At 43.3% G+C, this 20,148-nt stretch overlaps 1 protein-coding gene across 2 annotated transcripts in view; it reads left to right on the plus strand.

The window, feature by feature from the left end:
* PRR12 (proline rich 12) overlaps positions 1–20,148 on the plus strand; it is a 100,975-nt gene that overhangs the window by 47,376 nt on the left and 33,451 nt on the right. For both annotated transcript variants that reach the window (XM_056543825.1, XM_056543824.1), the window contains exon 2: positions 18,844–18,956. Coding sequence is in view for 1 of the 2 variants with exons in the window: in XM_056543824.1 (XP_056399799.1) it covers positions 18,844–18,956 (113 nt within the window). In the remaining variant the exon portion in view is untranslated. The remainder of the gene's footprint in view (positions 1–18,843; positions 18,957–20,148) is intronic.

Consider the following 20,148-nt stretch of genomic DNA (forward strand, 5'->3'; position numbering starts at 1 on the left):
GAAACCGTATACGGGAACTGTATAACAAAAACGTGGTGTGCATGCACCCTAAGAAAGTTAGATAACCAGCATCCGAGCCACTTGCTCAGCCAGACGCGTGGGGGGGGGGGGTTTGATACAGTGTGTCACCCCAGTAGTAAGCTAATTACATGAGGAGGGGGCTTGTTACAGTGTGTCACCCCAGTAGTAAGGTGGGGCGTATTAAAGGTAGGGCGAGTCAAGGGGGCGGAAAAATAGACCTCCCATAGACTTGCATTGAGGGGGCGGGGCTATGACGTCACGAGCTCCCGACGCTGTCTCCAGCGTTCGGAACAGTTTGTTCCAAACGCTAGGCAGCGGAGTACCCCTTTAAGGGGTAAAGAGCTGACTGATCACTTTCTGCACGATCTATCCCACCCTATGACATTGCCATCAAATAATCAATTCTGTTTGTTTTACCTGCCAGTGGTTTTATTGTTATGGCTGATGAATGTGTGTCCCATATTATAAGGCCCTGTTCTCTGAGGAAATTTAATGCAGAATTTGCTAATGCTGAATTTTCAGCGCTAGGACCACTTCGAAATGCGTCGTCTCCATAGGTGATGCATTTCTGAGCGGACATGTCTATTCTTTTCTGCAGAGACTTAGAATTCGAATTCCCATGTCAGATCTTTCCAGCACGGAAATTCTGGCGTGTGCGCGGTGCAGCAGAATCCGATTAAAAACAATGGGACCCCATTCCAAGCTTTTTGTTTTTCCAGATTCTGTTGGAAATTCAGTGTGAACAAGGCCTAACACTCCATACATTGCTGTTGACATAAATCTGCTCCATGTGGAGGAATTACATATGTAGACCCCTAGGACTATGTCCCATACTAATGACCGGTGTGTAGCCATAGCCCCCAGGATCAGATATATGTAGTAGACATTGTAATAAAAAGTAACTTTTAGTTTTTTTTTATCGTGTGCTATGTATTATCTGCTATTTTAGTCATATAAAGTCACAAAGGCCACCATTATGTTTTAGCCATTAAAGGGGTACTCCCACCCTAGACATCTTATCCCCTATCCAAAGGATAGGGGATAAGATGTCTGATCGCGGGGGTCCCGCTGCTGGGGACTCCCGCATTATTGCATGCGGCACCCACCTGGTTTTTCACCTGAACCGCTGGATGGTCTGAGTCGCGACTCCGGGAAAGGAAGTCCATGACGTCAGGACTCCGCCCCCGTGTGACGTCACGCCCGTCCCCTCAATGCAAGTCTGCCTCCTCCCTCTGACCAATCTCCATCAGGCATCAGCCGAAACTCCCTCCTCCGAAACTCCCTCCTCCGAAACTCCCTCATCCGAATCTCCGTCATCCCTCAGACGAAAAAACTTCCTACCGTGTAGTAGAGCCGAGTCAGTGTCGGCTCTCCGCTATACAGGTTCTGCTGTACATGCTATTCAGTGTCGGCTCTGTTATACAGACTCTGTAGTACACGTGCAAGTTTCACAGCTTTGACTCTGCTATACATGCTGTGCAGCGTCGGCTATGCTATGCGGCAGGAAGTTGCGTATGAGGGATGGCGTAGTTTTGGATGAGGGAGTTTCGGATGAGGTAGGAGGGAGTTGTGGCTGACGACTGGTGTAAGGGAGGAAGCGGGACGCTGTTTCGCATTACTGGGGACAGCGTGATGGCGATTGGTCTTAGGGAGGAGGCGGGATGCTGTTTCGCCTGACGCGCGGCGGAGTTGCGGCTGAGGACTGACGATGTCCTAAAATGGACACCATAGAAGTGTTTAAAGGGGTGCTCCAGCGAGTGAGACATCACAGCCACACCCCTCGTGATGTCACACCAAGCCCCCTCCCCTACACATGAATGGAGGGGCGTGGCCGTGACGTCACGAGGGGGCGTGACCGTGACTTCACAACCACTGACGTAGGAACCTGGTGTAATGCGTTAGTTTAGAAGAAATCCCCAGCAGCAGGACCCCGCGATAAGACATCTTATCCCCTATCCTTTGAAATCTGCCCCGCAGTATGAGCAGTGGTCAGCAGGAGGCAGCAACTCTCTAGCCTCTCACATGTATTGATTTTTCTTCATTGACTGACTGTAGATTTCTCAAATTGTGAATACATTTGCTGAAGACTATACGACGAGATTTTCATGTCATAGTATAGTGGTCCCTCAAGTTACAATATTAATTGGTTCCCGGACGACCATTGTATGTTGAAACCATCGTATGTTGAGACCAGAACTCTATGGAAACCTGGTAATTGGTTCTGAAGCCACCAAAATGTCATCCAAAAATAGGAAAAAGTGAAGATTAAAGATAAAAAAGCAGATATCTATAGATAAAGCAAGATCGTACATATAAAAGTAAGAAAGATCTGCTGTAAATCATTGTCTATTTCAGTGTTTCCCAACCAGGGTGCCTCCAGCTGTTGCAAAACTACAACTCCCAGCATGCCCGGACAGCCTTCGGCTGTCCGGGCATGCTGGGAGTTGTAGTTTTGCAACAGCTGGAGGCACACTATTTGGAAAGCACTGGTCTATGTAGAGGACAGGAGCTTCTTCAGGGTACTGTACAGAACACACAGTGTCCTAAAAAGTAACATTGAGCCGCCCTCACCTGGTGTCCAAAGAAGCAGATATCCCTGGCACAGGAAAAGAGTAAAGAACATGTTACCAGACACCAGTCAGTGCATACACTTCAGTAATACAGTGGTTTTGCCAGTGAAATGTCCATTCTGATTGGTCGGTTCTTCCAGCCATTGACCCGTTTCGCAGATTCCATAGCATTGTATGTTGAGTGCTGGTTTCAAGTTACAATGGTCCAGAAAAGACCATTGTATGTTGAAACTATTGTATGTTGAGGCCATTGTAAGTTGAGGGATCACTGTAAATCCTTATGGAGATTAGAGTTGGTACAACAACAAAAAACGTGGTCTCAAATGGCTGGAGGTGCTCAGCCCCAAATGCAGTTGTGCATTTATACTGGTGGAGCAGATCCTGCCCTTGTAGCCCGTTGCTAGGGGCGATCCCCAGCATAAAAATGCATACAATGGAGGATGCCTGCAGCGGACTACAAGTGCCACAATAGAATCCTACACCAGATAAACAGTGTGGATGTGTAACTATTAGAATAATACAATACAGAAATTTAGGTGCACTACTGTGGTAGATGTATACAATGACATTGGCTATCCCTCAACACTGCCAGTGTATCCTTATATGAAGGACACACCAGAGCCCGCACACCAACGCCAAGGTTTCTCAAATGGCGCGGGACCTAACGCTAACCTACCTGTGCGTGATAAGCAAAAACCAGGGGCCAGTGGGCAATTACAGCAGCACTAGGCCGACATGCAGCCTGCTCCCAGTTAAAAATTTATACTTGGAGGTGTGTAAACTCCATATGTTAATGCGCCTTGAACATTTTCCAGGCAGCATTAAAGGGGTACTCCGGTGAAAACCTTTTTTCTTTTAAATCAACTGGTGGCAGAAAGTTAAACATATTTGTAAATCACTTCTATTAAAAAATCTTAATCCTTCCTGTACTTATTAGCTGCTGAATACTACAGAGGAAATTCTTTTCTTTTTGGAATGCTCTCTGATGACATCACGAGCACAGTTCTCTCTGCTGACCTTATTATAATAATAACGCTTTACTCCTTAGTGGGATTTGAACCTAAGTCCCCAGCACTGCAAGGCAGCAGTGCTAACCACTGAGCCACCATGCTGCCCTTAGCATACATCTGCTATGCATGGTTGCTAAAATGGACAGAGATGTCAGCAGAGAGCACTGTGTTCGTGATGTCATCAGTGTTCCAAAAAGAAAGGAATTTCCTCTGTAGCATTCAGCAGCTAATAAGTACTGGAAGGATTAAGATTTTTTAATAGAAGTAATTTACGAATATGTTTAACTTTCTGCCACCAGTTGATTTAAAAGAAAAAAGGTTTTCACTGGAGTACCCCTTTAAGGTTGCACCTGTGAGGCCATGCACCTAAATCAGCCAACTTGGGTGGGGCTTGTAGCCTCTCTCCCTCCTCCCATTGTATGTGTGCTCAGTCACGCTGGAGGTAACTGGGAGCAGGCTGCATGTCGGCCTAGTGCTGCTGTAATTGCCCACTGGCCCCTGGTTTTTGCTTATCACGCACAGGTAGGTTAGCGTTAGGTCCTGCGCCATTTGAGAAACCTTGGCGTTGGTGTGCGGGCTCTGGTATGTCCTTCATTTAAGGATATACTGGCGAATTTTAACATCAACGTTGAGGGTTAGCCAATGTCATTGTATACATCTACCACAGTAGTGCACCTAAATTTTTGTATTGGAGATTAGAGTTGGGCCAGCGGTGAGTGACAGAAATCAAGATTCTAATCCCTTCACCCTATAGAGGAGTGACAGTAATGTATTCTCCCTGAGCGCTGATAGCGGCACACATCTCACTGTCTGGCGATAAATAGAAGCCTTTGTGTCGTTTTTTTTATTTTTTATTTTATTTTATTTTTTTAAGACAAAGTCAGGGCCGACGCATAAGATTTACCCACAATTCTGAGGAATGCTGCTCCTCTTGTCATAGTCCTCTCTGCTAAGAACGTCATCACGTGGGTATTGTTGCCCAGCAGATCGACCATTTGAATGATGCATAAATTTAACATAAATATATAGTTTATACTGAACTCTGCAGCTTCAAATCTGCGCCGGATACTGTACGCGTGAATAGACCCTAAAACTAGAATGTGGAAAAGCATATTTTAAAGGGGTACTCCAGTGGAAAACTTTTTTATTTTATTTATTTATTTATTTATTTATTTATTAAATCAACTGGTGCCAGAAAGTTAAACAGGTTTGTAAATTACTTCTATTAAAAAATCTTAATCCTTCCAGTACTTATTAGCTGCTGAATACTACAGAGGAAATGTATTTTCTTTTTGGAACACAGTGCTCTCTGCTGACATCATGACCGCAGTGCTCTCTGCTGACATCTCTGTCCATATTAGGAACTGTCCAGAGCAGCATATGTTTTCTATGGGGATTTTCTCCTACTCTGGACAGTTCTTAAAATGGACAGAGATGTCAGCAGAGAGCACTGTGTTCCAAAAAAGAAAAGAATTTCCTCTGTAGTATTCAGCAGCTAATAAGTACTGGAAGGATTAAGATTTTTTAATAGAAGTAATTTACAAATCTGTTTAACTTTCTGGCACCAGTTGATTAAAAAAAATAAAAATAAAATCCACCGGAGTACCCCTTTAATGGCCGCGCTCTTCCTTACGCAGTTGCTAATGTTTATGTTTAGTCAGTTGCCTAGCAACGCAGGAGGGGATGTATGGGTGGCACGTCCGTATCTCTATGCCCTTGGAGATATTGCTGGCGCGACGTGCTGACTATATTGTGTATGCATGAGCCTCTTCATCACTTTGACGCTATCAGAAGTCTGGCAGTGGCTTTCTCCACTCTCCATATTGAGAATACAGTGGTCCCTCAAGTTACAATATTAATTGGTTCCAGGACGACCATTGTATGTTGAGTCCATTGTATGCTGAGACCAGAACTCTATGGAAACCTGGTAATTGGTTCTAAAGCCACCAAAATGTCATCCAAAAATAGGAAAAAGTGAGGATTAAAGAAAAATAAGTAGATAACTGATACAGATAAAGCAAATCCTTACATATAAAAGTAATAAAGATCTGCTGGGAGCTGTAAATCACTGTCTATGTCAGTGTTTTCCAACCAGGGTGCCTCCAGCTGTTGCAAAACTACAACTCCCAGCATGCCCGGACAGCCGTTGGCTGTCCGGGCATGCTGGGAGTTGTAGTTTCACAACAGCTGGGGGCGCCCTGGTTGGGAAACACTGCTGTAGATAGTGGATGACTTTTAGTCTTTATATACCAGCTACACTGTGCCAATCGTACATTAATGACTATAAACGGGTCTGTTGGGTTTCCATATTTACGTCCGCCACTGGACAAAATGGCGCACCATGCTATTTGTGGCGGAATCCAAGAGACTGTAGAGTTCTGTTTTAGTTTTTTTTTTTTTTTCGGGTCGATTCATTATCGTCACTTATTCACTGTTGTATTTATTTCACTTCTGTATTATTAGATGTTGTAACACAAATCAATAAACAAATTTGTAAAATTCGCAGCTTTGGAAGGAAATTCATGAATCGGAGTTACTGGAAGATAAAACGGGATCTGCATTATTAATAACAAGGTGAAGCTTAGTTCACGGAGCGCGTTGAGAATTTTTTTCCTTTTTATTTTTTGTTGTTTTTTTTGCCAAGTAACCAGTAAATCGCATTCTCGTGGTTCTGCCACCAGGTGGCGCTGTTGCTTATTGCTGTAACACAGAACCTTGCTTATTTATGAATGGAGAGGGGGGCCATTCTGATAGATGTAGCAGAGCTGAGTTAGTCATTGACTAAAACTCATCATATCATGTGTTGGAAGTCAGGCTGGTGCTGGGAATAAAGGATTTTGAAAGCATGTTGACACATATTCTATATTCCCTTTCACAGTTTTATGACGTTACATTTTTGTGCCTGTCACACGGTTATCATTATCATATTTTATTCTGCAAATATTGATCCTGACAAGCAATTTTCTGTGTGTGTGTACGGCTGGTGAATTTGGGAGACAGCTGCTATAATAGCTGGAGGCTGAATAACATTTTGTTATGGAACGCTTTGAAGCAGCAAAACAGTAGATAGGCTGCAAACACAAACACTGCAAAAACTGCCCCCGTATTTATCTCTTCCATGACACATCTTGAGGCGTTTAAAAAAAAAAAAAAAAAATAAATGTGTAATAAGATTCAAAAACTTTTTATATGTTGTACATCTTGGAAAAACATTAACCTTTCTAATATACTTCATAAGAAAATGTTATTCCCTCTTCATAGAAATCATGGCTTATAATATCATGGCTTTGTCCAAGCTGAAGCACAGGCATTGGCAAAGTCCAGTAAGTGAGGGTGGGCTAGCACTCCTCTGTGCTCCCTCCTGCCTGATAGCACTCCTCTGTGCTCTCTCCTGTCTGATAGGACTCCTCTGTGCTCTCTCCTGTCTGATAGGACTCCTCTGTGCACTCTCCTGTCTGATAATTCTCCTCTGTGCTCCCTCCTGGCTGATAGCGCTCCTCTGTGCACTCTCCTGTCTGATAATACTCCTCTGTGTTCTCTCCTGTCTGATAGGACTCCTCTGTGCTCTTTCCTGTCTGATAGTACTCCTCTGTGCTCTCTCCTGTCTGATAGCACTCCTCTGTGTTCTCTCCTGTCTGATAGTACTCCTCTGTGCTCTCTCCTGTTTGATAATACTCCTCTGTGCTCTCTCCTGTCTGATAGGACTCCTCTGTGCTCTCTCCTGTCTGATAGGGCTCCTCTGTGCTCTCTCCTGTCTGATAGGACTCCTCTGTGCTCTCTCCTGTCTGATAGGACTCCTCTGTGTTCTCTCCTGTCTGATAGGAGTCCTCTGTGCTCTCTCCTGTCTGATAGGACTCCTCTGTGCTCTTTCCTGTCTGATAGTACTCCTCTGTGCTCTCTCCTGTCTGATAGCACTCCTCTGTGTTCTCTCCTGTCTGATAGTACTCCTCTGTGCTCTCTCCTGTTTGATAATACTCCTCTGTGCTCTCTCCTGTCTGATAGGACTCCTCTGTGCTCTCTCCTGTCTGATAGGGCTCCTCTGTGCTCTCTCCTGTCTGATAGGACTCCTCTGTGCTCTCTCCTGTCTGATAGGACTCCTCTGTGTTCTCTCCTGTCTGATAGGAGTCCTCTGTGCTCTCTCCTGTCTGATAATACTCATCTGTGCTCCCCCCTGTCTGATAGTACTCCTCTGTGTTCTCTCCTGTCTGATAGTACTCCTCTGTGCTCTCTCCTATCAGATAATACTCCTCTGTGCTCTCTCCTATCAGATAATACTCCTCTGTGCTCTCTCCTGTCTGATAATACTCCTCTGTGCTCTCTCCTGTCTGATAATACTCCTCTGTGCTCTCTCCTGTCTGATAGGACTCCTCTGTGCTCTCTCCTGTCTGATAGGACTCCTCTGTGCTCTCTCCTGTCTGATAGGACTCCTCTGTGCTCTTTCCTGTCTGATAGGACTCCTCTGTGCTCTCTCCTGTCTGAATGCACTCCTCTGTGCTCCCTCCTGTCTGATAGGACTCCTCTGTGCTCTCTCCTGTCTGATAGGACTCCTCTGTGCTCTCTCCTGTCTGATAGGAGTCCTCTGTGTTCTCTCCTGTCTGATAGGACTCCTCTGTGTTCTCTCCTTTCTGATAGGACTCCTCTGTGCTCCCTCCTGTCTGATAGGACTCCTCTGTGTTCTCTCCTGTCTGATAGGACTCCTCTGTGCTCTTTCCTGTCTGAATGCACTCCTCTGTGCTCTCTCCTGTCTGAATGCACTCCTCTGTGCTCTCTCCTGTCTGATAGGACTCCTCTGTGCTCTCTCCTGTCTGATAGGACTCTCTGTGCTCTCTCCTGTCTGATAGGACTCCTCTGTGCTCTCTCCTGTCTGATAGTACTCCTCTGTTCTCTCTCCTTTCTGATAGCACTACTCTATGCTCTCTCCTTTCTGATAGCACTCCTCTATGCTCTCTCCTGTCTGATAGGACTCCTCTGTGCTCTCTCCTGTCTGATAGCGCTCCTCTGTGCTCTCTCCTGTCTGATAGTACTCCTCTGTGCTCTCTCCTGTCTGGTATGACTCTGTGCTCTCTCCTGTCTGATAGTACTCCTCTGTGCTCTCTCCTGTCTGGTATGACTCTGTGCTCTCTCCTGTCTGATAGGACTCCTCTGTCATTCTTTGGTCTCCTATCAGACAGGAGAGATCAGAGAAATGCTAGCCCACCCTCACTTACTGAACTTTGGAGGCGGGCCGCGCGTCACATTCAAGCTGGCGCGCAGACCTGCCTGCAAACCTCACTGAACTCCCAGGGCTGCCGCAGAATATTTTATGCAGCGTGAAATACCTTTACCTTTAGGGTAGGGTCAAACATGCTGTATTTTGCGGCATATTTGCTGCTGCGTATTTTCCTACCCATTGAAGTAAATGGATAGCAAAACCAGCTGCATAAAATACGCAGCAAAATACGGCACGTGTGACCCTACCCTTTAAAATCATGCACAAGTGCTCTACGTTTTGCCAGTTGAAGTCTATGGGTATTTCAAGCAATACCTTTTCAAAGCATTTTCCATGCATCGTGTTGTATACTCTTAGCGTATTGCATAAACGGAATCCAAAATCGTGAACGAGCCCCAAATCTTGAGATCTGCATGGAGAAACCCCATTCTTCCCAGTGATACAGAGCACTGTGTTTGCAGTGGGCGCCTTGAGTGACAGCCCCAGTGCTCGGCTGTGATACAGACAAGAGATGCGAGGAAGCCTCGGCCCCGGTATTTCCTCGCCTCTCGCTGCTCATTATCACACACCGCGCTCCTGATTTTAATAATTGTCAAGAGTGGGGAGCACGAGGCCGCCTTTCATCTCGCGCCGACAAATTGCTGGAGGATTTTTATTTCGGTGTGAAAGGCCGACTCGGGTCCTGTCTCTACATTAATTTATTCTATAAACATTGTATTTGCTTTCGAAGGCGACACGCTAAGCGCGTGAAAAAAAAAAAGAAGAAATTACAGAATGGCCGTGGCAGGCGTAAAAGGAGAAACCCGGCACAATAATCTTCCATTATTTCTCTCAATCAGAATATCTATAAATAGAGACAGCCGTGTGGCTTGTGTGCATTAACAGCTGTTTCACGTATATATATTTAATGCATAACCGCATGTTGTCTCGTATGTGTCTGAGTCAGAAATATGTTTTTCCGCATAGAAGAACCCGAGACGCTCTGCCTGTCTAGACTCACGTGTAGCGGGAAATAAAAAATAGTATTTTGTGAGTGTTGGCACGGTGCTTTTCTTACCAGCACTTTAGGAATGGATGTTAATAAAAGTGGGTACAAGTGCCCGGCCTAGCCCAATGGTAAAAGGTGAGGGCTACTCTTTTTATCAGAAGAGCCAAGAGGGATCACATTAAAGGGGTTAAAATGTTTGTGTCATGGTGACAAGTCGCCCATGATTGCTAAAGTTAAAGGGCTGCTCCGGTGGAAAACTTTATTTATTTATTTATTTTAAATCAACTGGTGCCAGAAAGTTAAACAGATTTGTAAATTACTTCTATTAAGAAATCTTAATCCTTCCAGTACTTATTAGCTGCTAAATACTACAGAGGAAATTCTTTTCTTTTTGGAACACAGAGCTCTCTGCTGACATCACCATCGCAGTGCTCTCTGCTGACATCTCTGTCCATTTTAAGAACTTTCCAGAGTAGGAGAAAATCCCCATAGCAAACATATGCTGCTCTGGACAGTTCCTAAAATGGACAGAGATGTCAGCAGAGAGCACTAAGCTTGTGATTCAGCAGAGAACACTGTGCTTGTGATTCAGCAGAGAGCTCTGTGTACCAAAAAGAAAAAAAATCCTCTGTAGTATTCAGCCGCTAATAAGTACTGGAAGGATTAAGATTTTTTAATAGAAGGAATTTACAAATCTGTTTGACTTTCTGGCACCAGTTGATTTAAAAAAATAAATAAATATTTAAATAAATGTGGAAATCTGGGTGACAATCCCTTTTTGTTTGGCACCCGTGGGAGTCGCACATTTGGGAGATCGAGCTCCCCCTCCCTCTGTTTATGATGGAGTAGTTGCCTGAGGTGAGGACATGTAAAATGGTCGCTCCATTCCACTGCCGTTCTTTCATGGTCTGCTGTAATAAATGTTTGAGGTTATGTTAAGGTGAATGAGTCGGCCTTTTATGTTCTCTACAAGGACAATGAAGCTCTGCTGAGCGATTCTCCATTGTTTAAGCATTTTGTGTACATTGCTCTCAGGGACAATAGGACAATATAATGGCAGTGCTCTGCAGTCATAGAATAGCTTCAATCTATGAATAGATTTTTTTTTAATGTGGTTAATGCATTCTCTTGTTACTACTGAAGCGACGTGCCTCGACAAATAGCTGCATGAACCTGGAGATTCAAAGTAGAATTCTCACTTCATCTCCAGACACCCACAACTGCAATAATAACTAATAAAAGGTGCTTAATACCAATTATCTACTGATCTGATCTTTGTCAGTAGTGCAGCCTCAGGCTTTAGGGCCGTATCTTTAACCAGCTGTATCTGGATGTATAAGGAAGACATTATGAAATGGCGCATAGGGTTATTTCCACTAGGAAATGGATAGACCTAAATCTGCAATGTTCCAGGGGTGTAACTATAGTGGGTGCAGTTGCACCCGGGCCCCGGAGCCTAAGGCTGGGTTCACACTGCGGAATCTCCGGGCAGAATTTCTGCTGGAGATCGAGCCGGCGGCACTAACCGCATGAACTGCATTGCCGACAGCATAGATGGCAATGCATTTCTGAGCAGATCTCTCAAAAGATCCACCCAGAAATGCATTGCCATCTATGGGGACAGCAATGCAGTCTGCGTGGTCTTAGTGCTGTCGGCTCAATCTCCGGCAGAAATTCTGCCAAGAGATTCCGCAGTGTGAACCTAGCCTAAGGGTCCACTTTCCTATAGAAGTAGACCAGTGATGAAGCATTTTAGCTGGGGGGGGGGGGGCTGTATCAGTTTTTGCATTGGGACCCAGTATCTTCAAGTTCTGTCACTGTTTGGATGTCTGTTTGTATTTCAAAAATCCTTGATTGTTTAGTTAGTTGTGAAACATGTTGCTTGTAGCAGACATAGAGATATAGTATCATCAGACATAGAGATATAGTATCATCAGACATAGAGATATAGTATCATCAGACATAGAGATATAGTATCATCAGACATAGAGATATAGTATCATCAGACATAGAGATATAGACCATCTGTTAAAAGGAAATTATAAAAGGTCCTTTCTTGTACATCAAAATTGTGAAAACTGTGTTTAAATGTCTTAGTCCTGTGCTGAGATATGATCAATTGAAGTTTCCGACCCAAAGCCTGAGGCTGCACTACTGAGAGATCCTGATGAAAACATGTTCCTTTCTGATGTGAGACAGGAGCACTATTGTGATGGAGATAAGAGCATACATACTATAAGGCTCGAGACGGTCCCAGTAGTGATTGGTCCCATCCCGTTTTGCGGGGATCATGCATAGGACATATAAAGGGGACACACACTTCAAGCTTCTCAGTCTTATGTGGATCAGAATCACCAGTGTGTTTGATGTGAACCCAGATAAGCCTCCTGTGACACACCTGGCAGGCTCCGATCACAAGTCCTTATATTTTGTGACTATTTTTGAACCATAAAAATTTTACAGTTCATAAAGGCCCAAAAAATGGCCCTTTATTTTTTTTTATATATATATATATATTTTTTTTTACTATTGGGTTCTATCAAACTTAATAATAGTTAAAAAAAAATGGCTGTTTGTTCATACACACATCAATTTTATGGCCATAAAATTAGGCGTTGTGCCCTTTTTTTTTTGTCATTTGTATCAGTAAAAAATGTATAATATCTTTTGTTTTAAATCGTGTAAAAATAAAGCTGAAACCGTGACCGCAAAAATAGAGGAAAGACGGACCAAAAAAAGTCTGAAAGTACATAAATAAATTCTATTTTGTGAGCCATCATTCTATGACTCAAAAAATTGAGTGAAACATAGATTGACAACCAATGTGGATTTAGGCTGTTAAAGGAGTACTTTTTATTAAAAAAATTTTTATCAACTGGTGCCAGAAAGTTAAACAGATTTGTAAATTACTTCTATTAAAAAAATCTTAATCCTTCCAGTACTTATTATCGGCTGTATACTACAGAGGAAATACTTTCTTTTTGGATTTTTCTTCTGTCACGACCACAGTGCTCTCTGCTGACCTCTGCTGTCCATTTTAGGAACTTTCCAGAGCAGGAGAAAATCCCCATAGCAAACATATGCTGCTCTGGACAGTTCCTAAAATGGACAGCAGAGGTCAGCAGAGAGCACTGTGGTCGTGACTAGAGATGAGCGAACTTACAGTAAATTCGATTCGTCACGAACTTCTCGGCTCGGCAGTTGATGACTTATCCTGCATAAATGAGTTCAGCTTTCAGGTGCTCCGGTGGGCTGGAAAAGGTGGATACAGTCCTAGGAGACTCTTTCCTAGGACTGTATCCACCTTTTCCAGCCCACCGGAGCGCCTGAAAGCTGAACTCATTTATGCAGGATAAGTCATCAACTGCCGAGCAGAGAAGTTCGTGACGAATCGAATTTACTGTAAGTTCGCTCATCTCTAGTCGTGACAGAAGAGAAATCCAAAAACAAAAGCATTTCCTCTGTGGTATACAGCCCCTAAAAACTACTGGAAGGATTAAGATTTTTTAATAGAAGGCATTTACAAATCTGTATAACTTTCTGGCACCAGTTGATAAAAAAAAAAAAAATATATATATATATATATATATATATATATATACATACACACATATATATATATATATATATATATATATGTATAATATATAATATAGGGGAATATGCAAAGCAGCTCATTACACAACCTTTTCAGGTAGTGTTCCCTGGTATCAGCTTAGCTCCTGTTAAGGAATATAAAAAGCTGAACGGGATATATGCCAAGCCAGACTACTCCCCAAAAGGGAAGTTTCGACCCATCTGCAGACAGCTGTTTCGGGGTTTTTGCCCCTCGTCAGTACAGAGCAGGGTACAGCCAAGCCAGATCACCCTGCTCTGTACTGACGAGGGGCAAAAACCCCGAAACAGCTGTCTGCAGAAGGGTCGAAACTTCCCTTTTGGGGAGTAGTCTGGCTTGGCATATATCCCGTTCAGCTTTTTATATTCCTTAACAGGAGCTAAGCTGATACCAGGGAACACTACCTGAAAAGGTTGTGTAATGAGCTGCTTTGCATATTCCCCTACCCAGAATGCCTGCGGAGTGCTAAATGGCCTAACCTGAATCTCCGTTACACCTGAAGAGGTGTCCTCTCCCTGAGGAAAGTACTGACCCCGTATATATATATATATATATATATATATATATAATATAGCAACAGGAGAATACAACTTATTGCTCAGTGCTGGCCAACTTATTCTTTGTTTGTATTCTTTGTCTATATATATATATATATATATAAAATTTATTTTTATTTTTTTCACCGGAGTACCCCTTTAAGGTTGTCATTGAGGGTACGGTCCCACGAATTTCCACAAAGCGACACTGCTGACGTGACCGCCATTTAGGATTGTTATATGTGAGTAGGGCTGAGTGTGGTGCTGGGTCCTAAACAAGATATGGAGCTTCAGCCAGTGGTTGCGCTAATAATATCCAAGCACGAATCTCCTGGCACAGACGGCTGGCACCTCCTGGGACGTGGGTGAATCCTAGTGAATCAGAATCACTTGGGTCAAGGCCCTTACCAACTGATGTCTGCTCTTATTTGGGGGAAGGGGGGATATTCTGATTCATGTTGGACATATTTAACAATTGTGTAATGGCACACGTGTAGGCCTCGTACCTAGTTGCTTAGCAACCAGCACAGTCTTTGATATGCAAGCTGTACTTCCTATGGGGTTAGATGTCGCCCTGCAGATCAGGGATGTGGTTTAATAAAATGTTAGATTACAAGTCATTTAACTTGTTTCCTCAATTAGAAATGTCAAGAAAGAGTCGTATTCTTAGTAATAGTCTTTGTTGCATTTATTTATTAGAAAACTAGGTAACAACCAGTACTTCCAGCACTCAGCTAGCATAGGGGTAGTCACCCTGCTTTCCCTGAATCCTGAGTGAACTAGCCCCTGTTTGGTGGGGGTCAGATTAGTCACCCTGTGTTCCTATAGACCAGTGTTTCCCAACGAGGGTGCCTCCAGCTGTTGCAAAACTACAACTCCCAGCATGCCCGGACAGCCGTTGGCTGTCCGGGCATGCTGGGAGTTGTAGTTTTGCAACAACTGGAGGTCCCCTGGTTGGGAAATAATGGTTTATGTAGAGGACAGGAGCTTCTTCAGGGTCCTATACAGTACACGCAGTGTCCCAAATGGAGCCGCCCTTACTTGGTGTCCAAAAGAGCAGCTAACCCTGGCACAGGTAAGGAGTAGTACAGAACGTGTAATACCTCCCTGCATTGTAGGGGGCGCTACCTGACACCAGACAGTGCATACACTTCAGTAATACAGGGGTTTTACCAGTGAATGCCCATTCTGATTGGTCGGTTCTTCCAGCCATTGGCATGTTTTGCACATTCCGTAGCATTGTATGCTATGGAAACCTGGTAATTGGTTCTGAAGCCACCAAAATGTCATCCACAAATAGGAAAAAGTGAGGATTAAAGAAAAATAAGTAGATAAGTAATATAGATAAAGTAAGTCCTTACATATAAAAGTAAGAAATAGCTGCTGGAAGCTGTAAATCACTATCTATGTCAGTGTTTTCCAACCAGGGTGCCTTCAGCTATTGCAAAACTACAACTCCCAGCATGCCCGGACAGCCAAGGGCTGTCCGGGCATGCTGGGAGTTGTAATTTTGCAACAGCTGGAGGCACCCTGGTTGAGAAACAATGGTTTATGTAGAGGACAAGAGCTTCTTCAGGGTCCTATACAGTACACAGTGTCCCAAATGGAGCCACCCTTACTTGGTGTCCAGAGGAGCAGCTAACCCTGGCACAGGTAAGGAGTAGTACAGAATTTGTAGTTCCTCCCTGTACCGTGGGGGGCGCTACCAGACAGCCAGTCAGTGCTTGTACTTAAGTAATAGAGGTGATTTACCAATAAAATGCCAATTCTGATTGGTCAGTTCCTCCAGTTGTGACACGTTTCACAGATCTGGACTGTCCGTAGCCTTTGGTTGTCCGGGCATGCTGGGAGTTGTAGTTTTGCAACAGCGGGAGGCACCGTGGTTGCGAAGCTCTGCTATAGACTGTAAGGGTGCCTTTACTCACACAGAATCCGCTGCGGACTTGGGGTCTATTCACACGTACAGTATTGTGCGCAGATTTGATGCTCAGGATTTCAAGCTGTGTTCAGTCATTCAGTTTACATTGAAATCTGCAGCAGAAAATCCTGCGCGTCATATCTGCGCTGAATACTGTACGTGTGAATAGAACATTAGGGTACGGTCCCATGTATCGCATTTGATGCAACTGCGTATTTTGCTATTCATTGACTTCAATGGGTAAGAAAATGTGCAGCTGCATCAAATACACCACGTGGGACCATACCCTTTAAAGCAACTGTGGATTTTACAAGGTGATTCTTATGTAATTTTGACCGCTTTGTAAAATTTGCAACTGCCAGGAATATCTCCCCAGAGATTCTATCTGTAGCGGGCATCGGCAAAACAATCTGCCGCTAAGGACCGCTCGGAAAGGTGCCGTCACGATAGCCGGTAATGTAGAGAAGCCTAGGATAAGGAACATTAGCGACGGAAATTTCTTAGTGTGAACGATGCAGCAGAATCCTTTTGAAAACAACGGGAGGCTGCTGCTGCCGTAATTTCTGAACTGAATTCCTGATTTGGAAAATACGTAGTGTGAACGGGGCCTAAGGGTCAGTTCACGCTTGCATATTTTCTGCTGCAGATTGGCTGTAGAAGATTTTGCAGCAAAATCTGCTGCAGCAAAAATAAGGATGCGTGAACTGACCCCTAAGGGTGCGTTCACATGTGCGTATTTTTGCTGCATATTTTGCTGCCCATTGAAGTCAATGTGCCGAAAAACCAGTGAGGATTTCGCTGCCGATTTTCTGCTGGAGATTTTATCATTGGCTTTTCACTACAAATTTTGCAGCAGAAAATCTGCGGTATAAAATCTGCTGCTGAAAAGAAAATCTGCGGCAAAATATGCAGGTGTGAATGTACCCTAAAGGTATTTTAATGCGAAAATTCCTTTTAAAACCCATGACATATCCTGTCACCATGCATTAATAGCATGTAATACTGTGTAATTACAGCATCGTAATGTAGCAAATTTCCTTTCTACTTAGTCATTTGACACTTGGTCATGTTCTGCCAGTATGGATTTGAAGGGCTGGTGGCATATTTTTTTTTTCCTTCTGTTTTCTTTCGAAATAGCGCTAGAATGGTATAAAACACTAATGCAGAGGAATTCCTTTTATCCAGCACCTAGTGATGCAGAAAATAAGACTATCTGGAATTTGTTTGCAGCGCCCAATTGCAAAAAAGGGTGTTTCCCCACAATGTGGGTTTGGAATAGTTAAAGAGGAACGCCTGTACATAAGTACTGATCCCCTATCCAAGTACTTTTGTGTCAGCGTTCCCCTTTAAAACTGCATCTCAGCAAAAAAATAAAATAAAAAAAGGAAAAGTAGGAAAAACCCCAGGGTTTTATCACAAGATGCCACAATCTGCCATACGGTAACTGGCTGCGCGGTTTGGAAAGATGAAATTTATAAAATTAAATGTTTTGCCAGTGTTCACACACAGAAGAAAAAATGCCACCTTATTTATAGCTGATTATGGTTAAAAAAAAATTTGTCAATTTTTGTTTTTGTTGTTAACGGATGAACATGCGACCATCTGGTAATCCAGAATATTTGGTAACATAACCCTTTAGCAGTGTTTCCCAACCAGGGCGCATCCAACTGTTGCAGAACTACAGCTCCCAGCATGCCCGGCCAGCCAAAGTCTGTCTGGGCATGCTGGGAGTTGCAGTTTTGAAACAGCTGGAGGCAACCCTGGTTGGAAACAATGACCTAAAGGGTTGCTCTCATTGATAACAAATTAAAGTATTTGTCTCAGGAAGGTAACCCCTGCCCACTAGGATATATGTACATCATAGATGGGGGTCCCTCACTTTGAGGTGGGGGATACATTAACTTCCATTTAAGCAGTGGAGCAGTGCTGAGCTTGTCTGTGTCCCGGCTGCAGTCTGAGATTTAGGACTCCAGCATGAGTCAGAAATCTATTAAAAAAATAAATAAATAAAAAAAAAAAGCTTGCGGCCAGGACTGGTAGGGAGACCCCTAGTGGTCATTTTTCAAAGTGGAAAATGCATTTTTTTTTTTAATAACATGCTATTGGAAAGTTATTCTGCAAACATTACTCTATAATATATCAAAAGTTTTTTTGATGCAAGGTACCCTTTAAAGGGCTTGTCCTATTAGCACATGTGTATTGAGTATATGGATGTCATTGATGGTAAGGGTTTTTTCCTCTATTTGCCACTGCAAATAGCTACCTTAAATGCTCTGGAGGACTCTTCACAACCTTGCATTACAAGATCACCCATTGAGTTTATACATGAACGCACCACGCCCCCTGATGAAGCTCTCGGCAAGCGAAATGGACGTTGGGGGTTGGTGGGTATGGTCTGGCACCACTCATGGTTTGAGTTGTGTTTTTGGTAGGATTGTTATTTTGTACTTTATGCATTAGTACCTCTATTATATTGCTATCTAGCGTTAACATGCACCTTATTTGATCTGATAGTCTGATCTGATAGAATCTTGATTTTCACATGCAATGTGATGTTCGTGTACGGTTAGGTTGTTATGTAGAAGCCGATCACTGTGCTGCGCCGAACCACCAGGCCCCTCCTCTACCTTTTGGTGCTGACTCAGATGTGGGTTTGTGGTTTTGCTAATGTAAATAATCAGTATTATTTATTTATTTTTTTTATTTTATTTTCCAACAGTTGCAACTGAAGACCGCAAGCCGGTTATAATTTATAATACATGTCAATGACTTAACACGTGGGCGCCGTCATCTTCTGCTGTCTCATCCGCGCACTAAGCGCAGTCGCTTGTGTCATAGACATTTTATTTTTCTAGTTAAACTGAAGTCAAAAGGTTTTGCAAATATTATTCATGACTGTTGTACAATCAAAAAAGAACAAGACATTTTTGAAGGCAGCCATACTAATGTGTCAACTCTCTCGTTCTCATTGTTAGCTTGGTCTACGGAAGCTCAAGAGGCTCCCACCCCGAGACGGATATTTTGCACAGACAGGCGTATGCAACACCTCACCCCCTGCAGGGCTATGCCACCAACCACCACCCAGCAGGTAAGGTTCACCTAGGAGTCAAAAGGGTTGTCTGAGAGTACAATAAATGTTATAAGATAACAAACAAACCATTACTCACATGTCAGATCCAGCGCCAGTACTCTGGTTGTTCCTGCTGGTGTTTATTTTTTCTGCATGCTGTCACGTAGATCCACGTGAGTGCTGCAGCCAATCATGGCCTCACTGGTCATGTGCCATACACGCAAGCATCGTCGCTAAGGCCAGTGTTTGGATACAGTAGTCATATGTTGCCCCCACTATTTGTCCCTCTGCAGTAGAGAAAACATGGGTTAGTCTCCTGTCGATAGGAATGACTGAGCGGTTTGAGTCCTAAATCCCTGGGTCTTTATGTATACAAGACAAAGGGGGGAGGCTCCTGCTGCAGCCAGTTTTTTTTATAGGCACTGTGTGATGGGGTGGAGTGGGACTTGGCCGCTCTCCTGGGATTTATAGAGAAGACTTTTGTATGTGAGACTAGAATTTATTTTATTTATTAATTTTTTTCAATTAAAGGGGTACTCCACTGGAATTTTTTTTTTTATCAACTGATGCCAGAAAGTTAAACAGATTTGTAAATTACATATATTAAAACATATTAATCCTTCTAGTACTAATCAGCTGCTGTATGATCCACAGGAAGTTCTGTTCTTTTTTTTATTTCCTTTCTGCCTGACCACAGTGCTCTCTGCAGACACCTCTGTCCATTTTAGGAACTGTCCAGAGCAGTAGAGGTTTTCTATGGGAATTTGCTTCTACTCTGGACAGTTCCTAAAATGGACAGAGGTGTCTGCATAGAGTACTGTGGTCCGGCAGAAAGGAAATTCAAAAAGAAAAGTACTTCCTGTGGAGCATAACAGCAGCTGATAAGTACTGGAGGGATTAAGATTTTTTAAATAGAAGTAATTTACAAATCTGTTTAACTTTCTGGCACCAGTTGATTTAGAAAAAAATGTATTCCAGTGGAGTGCCCCTTTAAAGTAATGAAATATTTGTATGTTCAGTGTTCTTGATGATACGGAGCCCACAGAAAGGTAAACTCTCTAAACTGTTTGTAGCATTTCTTTTGCGTTGTATTTTAGCAGGAGACTCACAGATTGAATATCGGACCATTTCAGCTTGATAGGATAAGCTAAAGGCCCGGTTCACAACACTGACATTTTTGCATTGGCAGAGTGGATATCCCCCTTAATGG

The sequence above is a fragment of the Hyla sarda genome, chromosome 10, assembly GCF_029499605.1.
Source record: "Hyla sarda isolate aHylSar1 chromosome 10, aHylSar1.hap1, whole genome shotgun sequence".
Classification (NCBI taxonomy): domain Eukaryota; kingdom Metazoa; phylum Chordata; class Amphibia; order Anura; family Hylidae; genus Hyla; species Hyla sarda.